Source organism: Hyla sarda, chromosome 2, assembly GCF_029499605.1.
Source record: "Hyla sarda isolate aHylSar1 chromosome 2, aHylSar1.hap1, whole genome shotgun sequence".
Lineage (NCBI taxonomy): Eukaryota > Metazoa > Chordata > Amphibia > Anura > Hylidae > Hyla > Hyla sarda.
In genome coordinates this window covers 124,461,891-124,481,281 of record NC_079190.1, presented here as the reverse complement: position 1 = coordinate 124,481,281, position 19,391 = coordinate 124,461,891, and the positions used below count along the sequence as shown (strand labels likewise).

At 41.6% G+C, this 19,391-nt stretch overlaps 1 protein-coding gene across 7 annotated transcripts in view; it reads right to left on the bottom strand.

Annotated features, from left to right (window-relative positions):
• ELF1 (E74 like ETS transcription factor 1) overlaps nucleotides 1-19,391 on the bottom strand; it is a 133,211-nt gene that overhangs the window by 13,645 nt on the left and 100,175 nt on the right. For all 7 annotated transcript variants that reach the window (XM_056555463.1, XM_056555464.1, XM_056555468.1 and 4 more), the window contains one exon: nucleotides 1,940-2,114. In XM_056555463.1, the coding sequence (XP_056411438.1) occupies nucleotides 1,940-2,114 (175 nt within the window). The remainder of the gene's footprint in view (nucleotides 1-1,939; nucleotides 2,115-19,391) is intronic.

Sequence of the window (19,391 nt, the reverse complement as noted above, 5' to 3'; positions counted from 1 at the left end):
TTTTGTATGATTTTGTTGTCAGCACATTCAACTATGTAAAGATGAAAGTATTTCATACGATTAGTTCATTCATTCAGATCTAGGATGTGTTATCTTAGTGTTCCCTTTATTTTTTTTGAGCAGTGTATTTTACCCTATATAACAATTTGCCAAGAGTTATATAGGGTAAAATCTGCTCACAGCTTCCCTTTAACCCATAATAAGATACAGCAAAAATCCATAGAATTATGAAATGACTGAAATGTCATAACTGGAGTGTATAAAACCCTGGTGTTAATGCATAGGTTTGGCTTCCACTCCTTGTGTCCTAGTTGTGGGTGGGTTGATGCCACTTCTTTGCATATGGTCTGGGATTGTTAGCTTTACTTTGTTTTTGTAGGTTTGTAAAATTTGGAAAAAATTCATAAACATTTTCTGATTTAAAAAAGAAATGTCATAACCAGACTCCAATGATCAGATTCTGGTCCTCTACATCACTCATTACAGCAAGGGTTAACCCAATAACATTCCTAAAGGTAAAGGTTACAGAACTAGAGCTAGGTAAAGGTAATGGAACTAAAATGAGTAACAAGCCAATAAATTTGCCACCACAATGTTCAGTGTTGGCCTATATGTACCTTTTCTCTATAAAGCCTTTGCGCAAACAATGATGTACATTAGGCATCGACCGATTATCGGTATGGCCGATAATCACGATTTTGGGCATTATCGGTATCGGCAATTACCTTGCCGATAAGTCGATAATGCCCCGCCCCCCGCACCGCGACCGCCCTGGCTCTCCCTGCATTTACTTCACGTGACCGCTCAGGCCAGAGAATGGCTGGAGCATGTTCACACTGTATGCAGCATCGCTGCAGCACTTCCAGCCGGGGACACTGGAGTAGCAGTGCGAAATGAATAAATAAATCGACCTATTGTCAGGCTAGGAAGAGTTATCCAAACAGTGTGTCAAGTCTCCAGCTGTTGCAAAACTACAACGCTCACCATGACTTGAAAACACTGGGTTAGGCCATCAATGCTCATCTGGTCGGAATCCAACCTCTGCAGATCAGCGCAATAATGGGGGCATGTTACCCGTGTGGCTGTGCCTGGTACTGCAACTGATCCTGCAGAAACGAAAGGGCAGAACAACTGTGCCTGTGTAACCAACAGAGGGGACACAATGCAACACTATTGGTCTATTCTGAGGATAGAAGGATAGAAGGAAGGACCCATTCAATGCAAACTTAAATGGGCACTGTCATTAAAACAGATTTTTGCTATTGCACTCCTTATGATAAATGAAAAAAATCTTTCCAATGTACTTTGGTAAAAATTTGTGTTTTATTTGTGTTTAAAAAAAAGCTGCCACTAGGTGCTAGGTGTCTCCCTACTTGTCCAGAGCACAGTCTCTCTCTCTCCCCCCCCCCCCCCCCCCCCAGACTTAGGACTCCTGCTGGCCTGGCAGAAGTCCAAAATCAGGAAATGCAGTCTGGAGTGCTGAGGGGGGTGCAGCCTTAGCCAATCAGAGCTCATTTCACACTGAACTGCTCTGGGCTGTGCCTAGCAGAGTGAGGGAGGAAGTTCTCCCCTGTATGGCTTCAGATGATGTTACGCCTGCTGGGTAACGCCCCTTCCCAGTCTGTGAATCTGACTGAGACTAAGCAGAAAATACAGAGCAATATCAAGGTAGAAAACTAAAAAATAATAAAAAATAAAGGCAGGGGGTGGTTTATCATGATGGGGGCAGTGAACTGGGAGGATTATAAAATTTAACAAGATGATGACAGGTACGCTTTAAAACTAATCCTGCACATGGCAACCAAACAGATTGAAGCTGTCATTGTTAGTGCAGGTTAGAATATAACCAAAATGATGTGACTGGTCGCTATTGGCCACAATGACATTTATTTTTAAGACAATCTCATATTTTGTACAATGCAAAAAAAAGTAGTCATACCTGTAAGAGTGAGGTCGTCGTCTTCTATGATCTGCTCCTCTGCTACATCCAGAGAGTTCTCATTGATCATGTCAATGGGATCATCCACACACGTTAACCCCGAGTAGCTGTGCAGTAAATCTGCATTTGGAATGTGTTCTACGATGACGGCCGGGAAGATTGAAGGGTCGTCAAGCTATAGGTGAAATAAAGACAGCTAATGAATTTCTCATCTTCCATGTCTACAGCACAGATATGTAATAATCAAAAACAATACACGTAATTATAAATGATCATACCAGTCAGTCCCTGTACTTATTGGGGAACGCACAATCCTAAGTAACCTATCCATATGTTTTTGGATTGTAGTAGGAAACCAGAGTTCCCAGGATGGGGGGGGGGGGGAATCACAAAAATATGGGGAGAACATGGAAATGCAATGAAGATGTCTTTTGGCCGGATGTACACCCAGAAGCCCAGAAATGTTAACCACTATGTTACAGTGCTGTCCAATTGCATTCAGAGGTACCACCAGTGGTAGGCTAGGATGCGGCAATATTACTACATTCGAAAAGTATTAGTGTGAAACGTACCAAGAACTGTCCCTATCAAAAATTAGGATTTCATCTTATGCATTCAGTTTTCTATGCTACAGATATTGTCCACTGAGGTCAAAGGGGGGGAATAATGCTGCAAAAACGCTATAATACAAATTTAAAATATTTAAGCGTTACACTTGTGAAGGCTACACACCAGGCCCCACTAAGTGTTGTTATAACTGGCTTTTACAGTCCTTTCTAATGATGTGATAACCAGTATACCACATTATTATTTGGAATATATATCTCTGTCCTATTACCCGTGGAGCTAAACACAAACCTGTGTAGGTGCTCAGGGATCAATGTAATTTATATAGGATATACAGCCCTGGCCTCAATATGAGATTTTAACTCGCTCACCTTTCTAGATATATTAGGTGATCTAAAAAAAAGTTACTTTTTAATATAAAAAGGCATAGGTAGAAAAACGTAGGGGCGCTCTCTGGGATGGTTGTAGGAGGAACGAAAGGGCCCAACTCACCACCTTGTCTTGGGTTTCGTCGTGGTCCGCCGGGAGATTCCAGCAGAGCAAAACAAAAACCCTCTGCGGGGGGGAAGGATGAGTGGGATATATGCTGTGTGCGGCTCACTTTCCCCTTTTCCGTATCTCCAAGGGTACGGAAATGTGGATGCGAAGTGAACAGAAAAAACAGGGGATTTTGGGTGGAGTGCTTCTGCTTGTAAAGAATAGGACTCAAAAGCCACGGTTGCACAGGACAAAAGATTAATTGAAAATAGACGTGATATCGCCGAAACGCGTTGCCCTAACAAGCGCCTTCCTCAGGTCCACAGAGATCAAATGAGTGTGGCGCCACTGCTGCACAGCAAAGACCTACAGGATGCACTCATTTGATCTCTGTGGACCTGAGGAAGGCGCTTGTTAGCGCCGAAACACGTTGTCCTATCATTACTATTTTCAATAAATCTTTTGTCCTGTGCAACCGTGGCTTTTGAGTCCTATTCTTTACAAGCAGAAGCACTCCACCCAAAATCCCCTGTTTTTCTGTTCACTCCGCTTTTTAATATAAAAGGTACCTATCCTGGCACTATATTTTTCTTTTGACAGGTGCTGTATTGTTGTTTAAAACACAAGAATAAGGCAGGTTGCAGTTAAATTGGTAAAACCCCAATTAACAAAACAAGATGGTGCATTAAATGACATAAAACCCTATAAAGCATCAGCATGTAGAGGGTTAACCTTCCCAAGCGTGGTCCTCAAGCACCCCAACAGGTCATGTTTTCAAGATTTTCAGGGGATATAACTGTAGTGATGCACTGACCATAAATATATCACCTGAAAACATCACCTGTTTGGGGTACTTGATGACCGCGCTTGGGAAACACTGGTCTAGACCTTTATCTTAGAACATGGTTATGGAGACCTAATAGAATCTTATTAAATATAAAGTACAAGGCTTAAAATTAAGAATTTAAACCATTAACTAGGCCTAACAGAACCAAGGAAAAGGAAAACAGTCCAACCAAATCCCTGTTGTCACTGTGAGAAGACGCAGATATGACTGTGATAAATGTACGGACAGGTCAGATACAATGGACCCCAATATGGTTTCATACAGCAATACACATGAGCCCTATGTTCATCTATACAGTACGGCAATTAAAATTTGAGCCAAAGAAACCAAATAGACAAATCAAATCTATCAGATTGTTTTTTTTGTGAATGTTCACATCTGCATCATTATTTGCTCTGTCATAGGACAGGGGAAAAAATGACTGGATCCTATAGATCAGTGGTCTTCAACCTGCGGACTTCGCAATGTTGCAAAACTACAACTCCCAGCATGCACGGACAGCCGTTGGCTGTCCGTGCATGCTGGGAGTTGTAGTTTTGCAACATCTGGAGGTCTGCAGGTTGAAGACCACTGCCATAGATTATGAAAAGAAAGATTGACATCATTGACATAAATGGGGGTCTCTCAACATCATAGTGTTGTGTACAAAACAGAGCAGTGCATTTTTTTTCTTTATTTTTAACAGAACCTCTTAAGTGAGCAGGGTATTGCTGCTACTGAACTAGATGTGCACTAAAACAAGTTTATTTACCCACAATAGAACTGAAATGGGAACTGACTCCAAAGGCAGACCCCTTTATTATGGTCATTTCAATTCCTGGGATAATCATAAACTAGGGCAATGAACTGAGTCAACTGAAGAGCCTTCTAACATGTAGATCACTGGGCTAGAAAATGGTTGGCCACAGGAATATTAAGCAAATAATAAGCCATCTGGGCCATTTGCCAGAGCCAAGAGGGGCTCCACGACACTCCCTTATAGTCCTTATTCAATAAGGTAACTATAAAATCCCACATTATACTAGAGAAGCTGGCTCGACTCCTTAGCTGTGGTGATCAGATCCACATCCGGCCTGGTGCATCTGAAGCAAGATCCAGCACTTTGTTTCCAAAAGCTGCTTTATTCCCATGAAAAGTGAATGCGCAACACACTTGAACAATCCAAACTTGACACGTTTCATGCGCATGCGTGCTTTGTCAAAGAATACATGACCTACTACTCAGCACCCTTAGGTAGGTCTCACTCAGGTCAACAAATTGATTAAAACCCTTCTACTGATGAGTATAGAAAAGTACCAAAGGAATTAAAGGGGTATTCCAGGATTTTTTTTATTTGACTATGCTACAGCGGCTGTAAAGTTAGTGTAGTTCATAATATAGTGTCTCTACCTGTGTGTGACGGTTTTCTCACAATTCTGCGATTTTCACTCCAATATTTATTTTTAACAGCATACAAAATGACTTGTCTCAGATTTTTCTTAGGTCACAATGCGGCCGAGACCTGACTCACTAGTCAGCTGATGAAAGGAAGCCTGTCTGCTTCAATGGGTGGACGGATCGCTTGGTGGGAGAGAGATCAATCTGCAACTAATGCAACAGCTGTAGGCACCCTCATTGAAATCCACACTGATTTGAATGGATGCAGCTCATTTATGTTTCAATGGGTGGGGTGGCTGATGTGTGGGAGGGAGGAAGATGGAATTGTGGGATTTGTAGTCAAAAAAAGAAAAGTCAAACAGGAAATACCAGTTCACAAAAAGCTAGTCACAGTGTTGTGTAATCTCACAACATAGCCATTTAGCCCCAAGACAAGCGCAGATCCTTCCTAAGCATGTCCATTACTGCCTGCCAGGTACGTACTAAAATCCCCTTATGGTGGATAACCCCTTTAATTAAGCTTACACCTAAGGTCAAAAATCTGATAAATTGATATGTTTTCGTTTTCGCAATGTGTTCACACTCTGATGCAGCTTTCCATGGGAATAAAGCAGCTTTTGGAAAAAAGTACTGGTTTCTTACTCATAACTTAACAATCCTCTATCAATACAAGTGTTGAGCCGCTGCCAGGCACCTCTGTTGGTGGCTTATCTCACGCAAGAACAAAGGTTCAGGTAACTGAAATCCAACACACCCGATCCATTCTTCCTCCATGATTTACTTGTCAGGAGATTTGCAAAGATGGGTTTTCAGGGACGTGCACAGACATTTTGGGGGGCAGGGGTTCAAGTAGGAAAAAAAAAAAGGGCCCTTTTTTTTTTAAATAATGTTTGTAAAAACCTTACATATGTTAACACAATTCCTAAGGTAAGGGACCTCCGGCAGTCATGTCAGCTGAATCAGACCCGCATCAATCCACGGAAGTCCCAATCAGTAAGGGCATTATAGGGCAGATGCATTAAAAGGGCAGGGACTGAAGCCCCTTTTTGAGTCTGTGTGTGCACATCCCAGTTGGTTTGTTTACAGCCAGTTTAAGATTAGCTTTGCAATGGCATCTTGTTGTATCAGATACCTGTAAAGGAGCTTAGAAGGACCCGCAGTCAACCTGAACCCAAACCTATAGCAAGTATATAGCATTTTGCTGTCTGGGCATGCTGGGAGTTGTAGTTTTGCAACAGCTGGAGACACTTTGGAAAACTCTGGTATAGATGGTAACTAAAAATACCTCTCATCACAACCTTACAACTATAACACTGTTTTGTTGTTAAAATGGATCATTCGTTTTTCCATAAAAAATCTTCAGCCCACAATATTATCATTACATGATACTGCTAAATAACAGCCCTATGTAAGAAATGTCGGCTTCACATTAACAGCACATACGTAAACCAAAAACCATGGTAACCATGTCCTAGTTAAGATGAAGTATTCCACAGCAATCTATTGAAGATCAGACAGTCAGGGAACACAGTGATACAAATAATTTATACTTAATGAAGGAGATTTATCAAGCTCCGTAGTAGATTTTTTTTTGTAAAAAAGTTGCACATACTTGCGCACGTGCGACTTTTCTATACATGCTGCGACTTTGTGATTTTTGCTTATTCCAAAGCACATTTCTGAAATCATAGTAATTTTACATTTTTTTTAACTTTGCAGTGGTCATGTATTTATCAAATGCGATAGTCGCAATTTATGAAGAAAAAAAGTTGCATCTCCATTTAAAAGTTGCATTTGTATTCCAGGTCCGACCTGGCTTACAGAAAGTGCCTACGTCAGCAGAAAAGGACATTAACACCCACTTTAACAACTGTTCTTGTTCTGCATCATGAAACAGAGCTACTACATTAATGTTAATTATAGAAAAAATTAATTGTCTAACTAATAACTCTTAATTTTAAGGTTGAAAATACACACTGCACGCCTTGTTAATTTTAGGACACGTACATGCTGGCGTACCAACTACATTTTTTAATTAATGTTGTGTTAAAATAGAATAAGGCACAAAATAATTGTGTAAGAATTTTTACAGACTATGTAAATAACCCATATGTGGCACTAAAATTGTTCCTTAAAAAAAAGAAACATCTATAGTAATACAGCTTCATGCACATTTTGGGGTGGGTAACGTACCGAGCCGTTTTTGTGGCTTCACTATTGTTTATGTGCCTTTTGGTGCTGTGCTGTCTTCCTTGCCTCAGCGCAGCGACGCAATACTCCGCCCACCAACGTCACAAAATGCGGGCTCAAAATTAATAAAAAAAAAATCCAGAGTACGGATATTCAGGGTGCGGCATAGTATGTTTTTAATATGTTTTCATTTCTGAGGAGGGTGGATGGGTTGTTGCAGGATAGTTGGAGTGCAGCTATTTAGTGCCAGGCAGGTCAGTCAGGGTGTCACTCGATGTGCTATACCCCCTCCCCCCATCACTCTCTAGCAACGCTATAGGTAATAAAGGGGAGATAAAGAACTTTGGCTATTAACATAAGGGAAAAAACTTTTCTGCTTTAAAAAATGATTTTGTAAGCGGGTTTCCCAGGTTTTGCTTACGTGTGATTTATTTATCAAGGTCGTGCGACTATTTGATAAATAGGTCGCATGTAAGCAAAAATAAGTTAAAAAAAAATTGTCATATAAAAGCTATATGTTTGAAAAGAATGATAAATCTCCTACAATATCTTTTAAAATAAATAATAGAAACAATCTAACAAGCCAACATTGTTGTGCCTACTCCGACCACCAGTATGGCTACATTCACGTCGGGCAAATCCGGTATGAAATGTCCGTTAGTGTCACATAACGGAAGTCAACTGTCCCTAATATTAAAAATTGTGTAAAAATTAAATAAACAATAATGAACCGTTAACATCCGTTAAAACATCCATTTATCATTGTTATTTTTTAACCATTTCCATCCATTTTTTTCTGAGCATGCTCAAAAGCAATAACAGATGTTAAAATAACGGAGGCTAACAGAGATTACCGTACACTTCAATGTTAAAGGGGTACTCCGCCCCTAGACATCTTATCCCCTATACAAATATCCTGCGGCACCCCAGACATCCGGTGGACGGAGCGAACTTCACTCCGTTCCGGATGACTGACGATGCAGGGCAGAGGCTTGTGACGGCCATCACGCCCCCTCCCATAGACTTGCATTGATGAGGTATGGCCATGATGTCAAGAGCGGGGTGTGACCGTGATGTCACGGGACTTCGGCGCAGCACCCAATGCTCTAAACAAACGCCAGGTGCAGCAGGGAGATCGCGGGGGTCCCCAGACATTTTATCCTCTATCCTTTGGATAGGAGATAAGATGTTTAGAGGCGGAATACCCCTTTAAATTACTAAGGTACATTAGAACGTCCATTATTTATTACTGAAAAAATACTGCATGCACGGTAGTTTTATCCTTTAGGGTAGGGTCATATGTAACGGATATGCTGCATAAAATATGCTGTGGATCCGCCAGTTACCCGACCCTATATTGTGCTGTCAGCTGTTCCCTCAGTGCCCTGCTCGCAGCGGCAATGCGCCGCTCCAAGCAGCCACACAGGGACTTGCGGATCAACGCGCGCATGCACAATGTGCTCCAACAAAACGCCTGCTCCGTGATGTCTGCGAGTACCCTGCGGGTACACACAGCAACTTGCAGGCTTGTGTAGCTGTTCAGAGCGGCGCATTGCCTCTGCAAGCAGGGCACTGGGGGAACAGCTGGAAGCACAATATATGGTCGGGTCATCGGCAGATCCGCAGCGTATTTTATGCAGTGTATCTGTTCCGTGTGATCCTACCCTTAAAAATAACATAAATTAAGCATAACTGATAATAAAATACAACAGAAATTAAAAAAAGCTCATAGGAATGAATGGGATCAGTTATCTTCATTTTCAATTCAGCTTTTCAAATTCTATAATGGAAATGATAAACACTGTGAACTCTTTGCTCAGCTAACCTGGGAGCGCCACGACTTTCTCATCTTAGGACAATGAAGGCTCAAATACGGTTTTATCAAGCCTCACATTGTCTGGTTTAGGGAACCTATTTTGATGGGTTGCCCAGAGCAGAAATTCACCAAAATTCAGGCGAATAACGCCCAGGGCAAAAAGACCCCAATACAGAAGACCCTCCCTAAACATAACCAGTCAAGTCAAGGAATCAAGGAATGAACCAGTCGAATGATAAGCTATCTGAATTTTTTTTTATTAAAGACACTAGACTTGACCTGAAGGGTGTCATTGAGATTTATCGGCCATTCTTAAAAAATAGTATATAATCCATAGTTAGTGTAGTGCAGTCATTCTAATGGCCAGGTCAGTCAAAAGAAGAAGAAAAAAGGCTGACATATGTTGTTTCCTCTATACCTGACATATGACCAATTAGAAAGTCCTAATATTTTTATAACTGGTTATTATATTATCATTATCCTTTCGTCTGTAGAGGCCAGAACAGGTATAGCACATACACACAGGCTGGACGACACTGGAGTTCTGCCATATGTTTGTAACAATAGTAACAGAGGACACAAAGTTGAAAACAGATGACTGGCCTGGCAAGAGCACAAAACTATGTTCTGGAGAAAATAAAACGATGCTGACCTCATAATGCTGAGTATGTGGAATGTTAACAAGGGCCAAAAATACAAGGGGCCAGAAACACCCAAGATGCAATGCAACAAAGAGTCTTCTGCACTGTCGGACCCCAACAGAAAGTACCGAACACTACAGTTCAGCAATATTGGGACAACGGTATTCAGGGCAACCAGCTTGGTTTATTATGATGAGGATCTTAGAGGTAGCTGAGTAAATATATTCACAAGTAAAACACATGCAGCCTTTTTAGCCTAATTTTGTTAACCTACAATGTTCCCTTGCAAAGATTTTGTGATAAGCGATGTTCACATGTGAATATACCTTTGTCTTATAAGATGCAAATAGTTCCTCAAGTACACAGCCATATTACAGCCCCTGTAGTTCAGATACATAACAGGACACTTCCAGAGGTCCACAGGCCATACAATATCTCCAAATGCCTTTGATTTGGAATATAGGAAGTGCCCGTGGCTCCTTACTACAGAACCTCAGGAGATTCAATTTGCAGCCAAGACTCTACCACATTACTCCATTGTGACACATTAAACAGCTGTATTTACAAGACAGACTAGCAGCTCAACAATAGATCAGATGAAATGCTGCACATATAAATCTATGGAGTAGGGAGGGATGAGGTGCGAGATAGAAAGGGAACGCAAGTTCAAAGAGCACAGGGAGAAAGGAGGCAAAGAGAGAGAGGGTAGAGAGACACACCGCTATTAGATGGCCTCTTTCATTTTTCAGAGAATAACAGAAGCAATCTAATTGGTTGCTACTGGGCAACTGCACCACTTCTACCCTACACAGGTCTTGATGAATCTCCCCCATAGAGTGCAAAGAGACTACACAAACTTAACTATTACATCCAAACCTAGGGCTTGATTTACTGCTGGGACTGTTAACTACTGCTCTATAATGCCCTCCATGTTTCTTAGAGTGCGTTCACACGCTATTACGAACAACGGGTTTCACGCTGCGGGAAACCTGCTGCGAGTTACACTATCATTGATTTGAATGGGTCCACAGACAGTTTGCAATAGTGTCCAATTTGCGGACTGTCCGCGGACCCATTTAAATCAATGGTAGTGTAACTTGCAGCAGGTTTCCCGCAGCGGGAAAGTCGCTGCTAGCTACTAGTGTGTGAACACACCCTTAAGGGTGTTTACAGAGACATAAAAGAGCAGGATCTCCTCTCCTATGTGTGCTGCACCCACTAGCTCATGGAAACTGAAAATTGCTTTCAGAGCGGAAATCTAATAAAATAAAATTAAAAAAAGGCCTAATATATATGTTGCATAATGGCCAGAAATACTGCTACTATTTTGCAAATAAATACACACAGGACAGTCTATCCCGCAAAATCACCTGAAACAACAGATAGGCTTTAAGACATAGGCTAGGCTAGCTAAATAATATACATGAAAGTAACGTATTCCAAAAACATCTGCTCTTTCATGTGAAAAGCAGCTGTCTGTCTAGCAAGTAGTCTTTAGAAATGCTTTGGGCAGTTTACACATGTTGCAGTAGAGCGCAGTGCTGCAAAACTACACCCTTTTTACAGCAAATTACCCCAGTTTTGCTATGCCATTATTGGCTGGGCAGGATTTAACAGGTGAAACATGTTATTAAATGTGTTTCCCTTGTAAAAGCTTCACGGCCAATAACTATCTCAAAACTGTGGCAACTCATGGTAAACCATACTGTATAACATTTTCATCATGGCATGTGATGATATCTGTACAGAACAGGAAGGGTCAGTCTATTGGGAGACTTGGTTCATTAAAAATATATATTATTATTTTATATATACAGTAAATAGTGACATAGGGAAAAAAAATCTCAAACAATGTTTAACATAACTTGACTTATTATAGGGCATAGGGGATAAGTTATAGATTGTGTGGGGTCTGACCGATGGGACCCCCGCCATCTCCTGAACAGGGCCCCGGCAGTCTGCTTGAAGGGGGCGTGCCGACTCCTGCACGGAGCGGCGGCCAACATGCCCCCTCCATGTATCCCATAGAGATAAATGGAGAGGGGTGTGTCAGCCATGGCTTCCTGCGGGAGTCGAACCACACCAAATGTATTTCAGATGAATTGGGGTATGTATAAATAGCTCAAAAGTCAAATGCTAGTGCACTACTTAGCCCCCAATAGTGAAGGTGTTGTATGATCTCCCAAATTACATAACTTCTTAGAAAAAATTTAGTCATTTACAAAAGATGTAAATTCATGTAACAAACTTTATTTAGACACATGAGTTAAAAAATAGGAAGGATTCCACCCAAAGGGGGAAGAAAACACTGGTGTCACTTAGGTAGCCATTATATGTCTATGCAGAGAAATTATTACTAACACAGTACATTGCTGAATGTGCTTGGAAGAGCAATCACAGTGCCAAAAACCGCATCATACATTACATCATTCAGATGAACCATGAGAAACTATACATTACCACAAAAGATAGCGAGACAGGCACCAGAGTGACACCACCCCAACACTGGCGTTTCGACAAATGCCTTTGCAGGGGTCGGAACGGTTGCTTCTGGCAGACTGCCAGGGCCCCATTCAGGAGATTGCGGGGGTCCCAGCGGTCATAACCCACCCTCACCCCCCCCCCCCCCTCCCCCACGAACTATAACTTACCCCTATCCTTCAGATAGGGAATAAATTATTTTTAACTGCACTTCTCCTTAAAAAAAAAAAAAATAATTATCATTTTCTAAGGACACATTCCCTTTAAAGGGGTACTCCACTCCCCAGTGTTTGGAACATTTTGTTCCAGACGTTGGTGTCGGGCTTCAGGGGTCACCACACCCCCTCGTGACGTCACGTCCGCACCCTCAACGCAAGTCTATGGAAGGGGGGTGTGACGACTGTCACGCCCCCTCCCATAGACTTACATTGAGGGGGCAGGGTGTGAAGTCATGAGGGGTGGAGTGCGACATCACGAGGGGGCCCCCGAAGGCTGCACCAACGTTCGGAACAAAATGTTCCAAATGCTGGGAAGTGGAGTACCCCTTTAAAACCACTTTAGACTAAAGGCATATACAAGTTGTGCAAATCATTAGCTTGTGTTCAGACCCTGCTGTCTCCCTACATTCAGAATATATTGGGAGACAAATCTCCCAACATATTCACACAATGTATTGGCCATAACACATAGCACTGTATGTTTATAGAGTGACATTTGTTGGCTAATGATGCGCTGTATTTTCTGAAGTGGAAATTCTTACAGTACTTATGGATGGAAATAAAAACCGAATCATGGAAAATTTATTGTGGATTTGTTACAGGTATGGATTTTTAGTGTATATTATGCAATTCACCTAAAAAAATACCAGATTGTTTAAAAAAAAAAAAACGTACTTGCAGATATTGTTGCTATGGAATCGGTGGATTCATTGTGGATTTTGACTTTCCCATTGATGACATTGGGAAAAGCCACAACAAATCTGCAGTATTTCCCACACCAAAGCGGACATGCTGCAGATTTTAAACCTGCACCGCACAGATTTGGTGTAGATTTTTTGCAGTGAGTGGGTAAGGTTTTTGCCAATCTTATTCACTTTGCTGCAAATGTAAATTCTCCAGGTAAAAGTTGACAGCTGAGGAGTTTGCTGCGGATATACAATATCTACACAGAAAATCTGCAACAATAACATGACAGGTAAAATCTTATGCGAAGGATATTTTGGTCAGTATTTTCCCGGTGTAGGTTCCACTCTTACGAACACCGAGGTTTAATACTGACCCAAAACCTGCCATGTGAAAGAGGCCTTATGGATATGCTGTGGGAAAAGACAACTTGGCAACCCTCTGTACAGACCAGTAAGACCAGTGAATCATTACACACCTAAGGATCAGTCCACCGGTGGATGACGTAGGTGAATCACATGAGAGCCGCAGGACAACAAAGGCTTAGCAATAATGGCGGGGGATGGAACAGGGTCTTGGGTGTGTCTATAGGTACAGATTACATATTGCCCTTGGTCACAGGGCGGATCAGTCACAGCATTATCTGTCCAACCTCTTTAGAAGGTGTCTCCGCTGCTCGTTTGTGTGCAGACATCTGAATAGGATACATAGCCAAATTATTTGTAACCACAGACACCAGGGTGCCCAGATGATGGGACACAAAATACAGGAGAGAAAATACTGAATCCAACAATAGGCTGTATTGCCGTATACATTATATCAGGAGACCAGTCTGCAATCCCCCAAAGATCTAGACCAGTGATGTCCAAACTGTGGTCCTCTAGTTATTGCAAAACTATAACTCCCAGCATGCTCGGACAGCCGTTGGCTGTCCGAGCATGCGGGGAGTTGTAGTTTTGGAACTAATGCAGGGTCGCAGTTTGGACACCACTGATCTAGATAGATTGACTGCTGATCAGCTTGGTGCCTAAAATACACTACTTTGATATCTACAGAAACTGAATCGGACTTCTAACTAAATGTGTATGTGGTAATGGGGGTGGGGGATGCAGGGCAGATGTCGTCACACTAGGGGCAGATGGTATTAACCCCTTGTGTTTGTGATGCCAGGGCGTGGTTTAGCCTTAACCACCCAAAGGTATACCGCTGGAACCTGGGCCAGGCACAGGGGCAATGAAGACACCGATGCCAAGTTATGGACAATGGTAACTTTACTGAGGGTAGACAGTTGTTACAGTCTATGTAGTACAGCTTGGGCCCAAGGAGGTGACCAGTGACACAGAGACCTCGCAGGTTTGCTGGGACTTGTAGTAGACAGGAGAATTTAGTGCAGGCCATGCTGGATAGACAGAAGACTTGACTTGACTGACAGGACTGTGACTTTAGCTTACTTTGCACTTGACTTGAGGCTGCAGGACTTTACTTAAAAGGGGTACTCCAGTGGAAAACATTTATTTTTTTTAAATCAACTGGTGCCAGAACATTAAACAGATTTGTAAATGACTTCTATTAAAAAAATCTTTACCCTTCCAGGACTTTTTAGCAGCTGTATGCTAGATAGGAAATTCTTTTCTTTCTGAATTTCTTTTTTGTCTTGTCCACAGTGCTCTCTGCTGAGACCTCTGTCCATGTCAGGAACTGTCCAGAGCAGTATAGGTTTGCAATGGGGATTTTCTCCTGCTCTGGACAGTTCCTGATATGGGCATCAGGTGTCAGCAGAGAGCACTGTGGACAAGATAAATAATTTCCTCTGTAGCATACAGCTGCTAAAAAGTACTGGAAGGGTAAAGATATTTTAATAGAAGTCATTTACAAATCTATGAAAGAAAGAAAATGTAACCATAGACCTCAAGGCCAATATCCGATAAACAGATACATGATGAATATGAAAGAACCATGCTTCAAATGTATGATAAAAATAGTATATAGATTTATTACAATGCATGTACCAAAATTGTATTTATAATAAGCCTCATTTCACAGGGCCCTTGTGAGGAGGTAAATGTAATACATATCACAAAATTTTAAATTAGTAATAAATTTAAAATCACACCACTGTATGGCATGTTATATAATTTGTTAGTCTGGCATTTGCTGGTTCAGAACATAAAACTTTCACAGTCCGCAAACTTGAGCAGCATGGGTATATAGACCAGAGTCCATGACTTAGACACCAATAATAAATGTATAGTTACCAGCCAGATGTGATTAACAGATAAGTCGCTCCAAAGAAACTGGTGCCGGCAAGCACCCGTCCAAGTCGGGGTCTGTGTGCGCTGAGTGCGGGCGCTGGTGAGCGCTTCTGCGTCTGGTCTGCATGCCACAGACCCGATGGATGTCTCTATGATTTTAAGAGAGACACAGCTGACAGACTCCTGATATCTGGACCTCGTGGAGTTTCTTGGCATCTGACATCAGTAGCAGAAAAGGTGGGCTGAATAGGTGGAGGCTGCGGCTGTTAGAAGCTATGGATCTCGGACTCTCAGTTTCCACTGATAAGCGTCTTCAACAGCAGTGGTGCATTATTGATGTGTTAAATGCACATTCCTAGACGCGTTTCAGGGTACTTATTGTAGCAACGACCCTTTCCTCAGTAGAAGTATGTGTCAATGAAGCCAATGGTTCCTTTTATACATGTGTAGTTACAATTAGAGTTCCCATTTGCTCTAATTGTATCTACACATGTATAAAAGGAACCATTGGCTTCATTGACACATACTTCTACTGAAGAAAGGGGCGTTGCTACAATAAGTACCCTGAAATGAGTCTAGAAATCTGCATTTAATGCATCATTAATGCACCACTGCTGTTGAAGACGCTTATCAGTATCAGAGTCCGACATCCATTGCTTCTAACAGCCGCAGCCTCCACCTATCCAGCCCACCTTTTCTGCTACTGATGTCAGACGCCAAGAAACTCCACGAGGTCCAGATATCGGGAGTCTGTCAGCTGTGTCTCTCTTAAAATCATAGCGACATCCATCGGGTCTGTTGCAGGCAGACCAGACGCAGAAGCGCTCGCCAGCTCCCGTATTACTAATTAAAATTTTGTGATATGTATTACATTTACCTCCTCACAAGGGTCCTGTGAAAGGAGGCTTATTATAAAAATAACATTTTGGTACATGCATTGTAATAAATCTATATACTATTTTCATCATACATTTGAAGCATGGTTCTTTATTATTCATCATGTATCGGTTTATCTGATATTGGCCTTTGAGGTCTATGGTTACATTTTTCTTTCTTTTATAAATTTATTTTACAGCTAAGGTGTAGGTGTTCAACCATATTATACCTCGGCCAATTAATTGTGAGCTGCACTTACTATTTTCTATTTCATTTACAAATCTGTTTAACTTTCTGGCAACAGTTGATTTAAAAAAATAAATAAAAAAAATGTACCCCTTTAAGGCCTTCAATGTCCTGGACACACACACACTAAGACGACTTGAGTGCACTGGATCTCAGGAACAAGAGAGAGAAGCTAGCTCCACCCAGGGTTTATATGGGGGAGACTAGCAGGGAGCCCATAGGTCACCTTTGGGTCAGCTGGTCACTAGTTCCTCCTGGGTAACGATCACATGATTTACTAAAGGACAAGTAATAGAAAAAATTTGCTGCACTCACCACGTTGGATTTTCAAAAGATTTGAAGTTTATTCATCGGTGCTGTACAAATTGACAGGAGGGAAGGGAGGGGAAGCCGACATCAGCTCTTTGGAGCTGAACAGAAGCGACGAATCGTTTCGCAGTAGGTCTGCTTGTTCACGCTGCGCGCAGCCAATGTGAACAGAGTCTGGTGGGGACAATTGACTAGCAGGGACAGCAGTGGATGTAAAAGGCAGTTATTTTATATACATGCAATGTACCAACAGATCTATAATGCGGACCTGTAGGGCCTCCATGTCTCAGCTTTGCCATAGGCATGCGACCTATATTACCTTCAAATCTGGTTGGTATTCATCTCATTTGACAAGCAATTCACAATTTGAACTAAAAGGAACGTGTCATACACAAAATGCTATATTCTACAGCATGTAAGACTGTGCCCAAAACCTAAATAATAAGCCAATGTGCTAGCCAATGGAGCGGAATTCTATCATGTTAGCAATGTGCCCAATAAATATTAACAAGCCACTCTTCTGGTCAGGTTGTAAATTATTATGGGTATGTGTATGGGTCACCTTTAGGCAAGCCCTATGCATCACAACATGATGTGTACAACATCCCATGCAAGTAAAGACAAGACTGTGTACAGAATATTTTGCAACTTCATAGACTTCCTCCAAAAGAAATGGTTCCTCGGTTCACAGTCTTGGCCGAAAACAATGAGCTAACAATTTCAGTTGTTTTCTTGTGCAAATGGAACCATAGTATAGCAGCTCAGAGAAGGGACAGTCTTATAGCTTGACCAGAGGCTAAACCTGGCCATATATATTAGATAATTAGATAATGTGTATGGGTGCAGCTCAACTGTTCTGTTATCTGGTGTCAAGGCAAACAAGGATATACACTGCCAGATGTAGCCCTATTCTATAAACATAGGCTTGGCTGATCTAAGCATGCATGCTTACAGGAGAGTGTGGGCAGAGTCTTCAGCATGTATGTTGGTGGCCTATTCCATGTACTTCTGAAGGCCTAGGCTCTCTTAGCATCAATGTATTACAAATCTCAGGGTTCGTTCGTGCACATGCACATTTTTGCTGCAGATGTGCTGCCCATTGACTTTGATGGGTAACAAAATTTTCTACAGCAAATCTGCAGCAGAAAATACGCACATGTGAACGTACCCATATTCAGCTTCCATGAGACCAATTCTTCTTTGCCAACACTTGGCACAATAAGTCACTAGGGTCCTTGGACACCTCTCAATTAGCATACAGCTGAAAGCATACATGTCCGGAAAAAAAAAATATAAATATATATATATACCTATCAACATTTTTTTTCAGTCAGGGTCTTACTGCGCAGAGGGACAAGTTCCGCCATGCCCTTCTCACCTAGCTCTGTGCCTATGTAACAAAACCATTCCCATAGATTTACATTATGCATACAACTCACATGACAGAGCCAGAAGAGAATGCGCTAAACACGCACTTCTAGCTTGTTCTCACGATCAATCGGGGTCTGAATACCCAGTCAATAAATAAAAAAAGGATGATCCAGCACTGGAATAATAGCAGCTTTATTACGAATCCTCAGGTTTAAAAAAAAAAAGCATACAATCCCTTCAAAACATCTGGTTCAACTTGGCGCGTTTCGAGCGCATGCGCTCGAAACGCGTCAAGATGAACCAGACGTTTTGAAGTGATTGCATGCTGTTTTAACCTGAGGATTTGTAATAAAGCTGCTATTCTTCCAGTGCTGGATCATCCTTTTCTTATTCATTGACTGGACACTAAGGGTCTTAGTGCAGGTCTGTGCACAAAGTAAAGGGAGGTGAGCTGGACTTTCTGTCCCTGACAGATCAAAACATTTTATATGACACTGCTCAGTTAAAATGCAGACTCCCATACTTTTTCCCACTGACTGGACAATAGTTTTTTTTATCCTCTCTAAACTGTATGTGATGTCCTGATTTCCCCATTATTTCTCTGCGCACCCCCCCCCCAACAATGTCTTCTTCATACTGTAATGCCTTGCTTTTTCCTATGATTTGAACATTTAGCAAATGTAATTCTAACAGTGTAAAAGCACAAAAATGACCAACAACAAACTGATCGATTACCATCGATTAGAATTGTTCGTACATACGAATCTGTATTCTTTGCTAGATGTAAACATTCCATGAAGGGCTTGTGCTACAAGAGCGGTGGCACATGGAAAAGCACTGTAGCCATGGAAAAATCTATTTAAAATTATTTAAACCAATTTTTCTAAGCACTGACCATTCGCCCAGTACAAAAACTGGTTGAGTCTTAATACAGACATTACAAAGCCTTGCTACGGCATGAAACAGAACTTATACTAACCTTTAAGATAATTATTTACAGATAGGATCTTTCAGTATTCGTAGATCATTATTTAGCATTATCAGATATGGAACTTGTGTGATAGGTTATGTAGTAGATAACTCTCAGAAAGGCACTACCT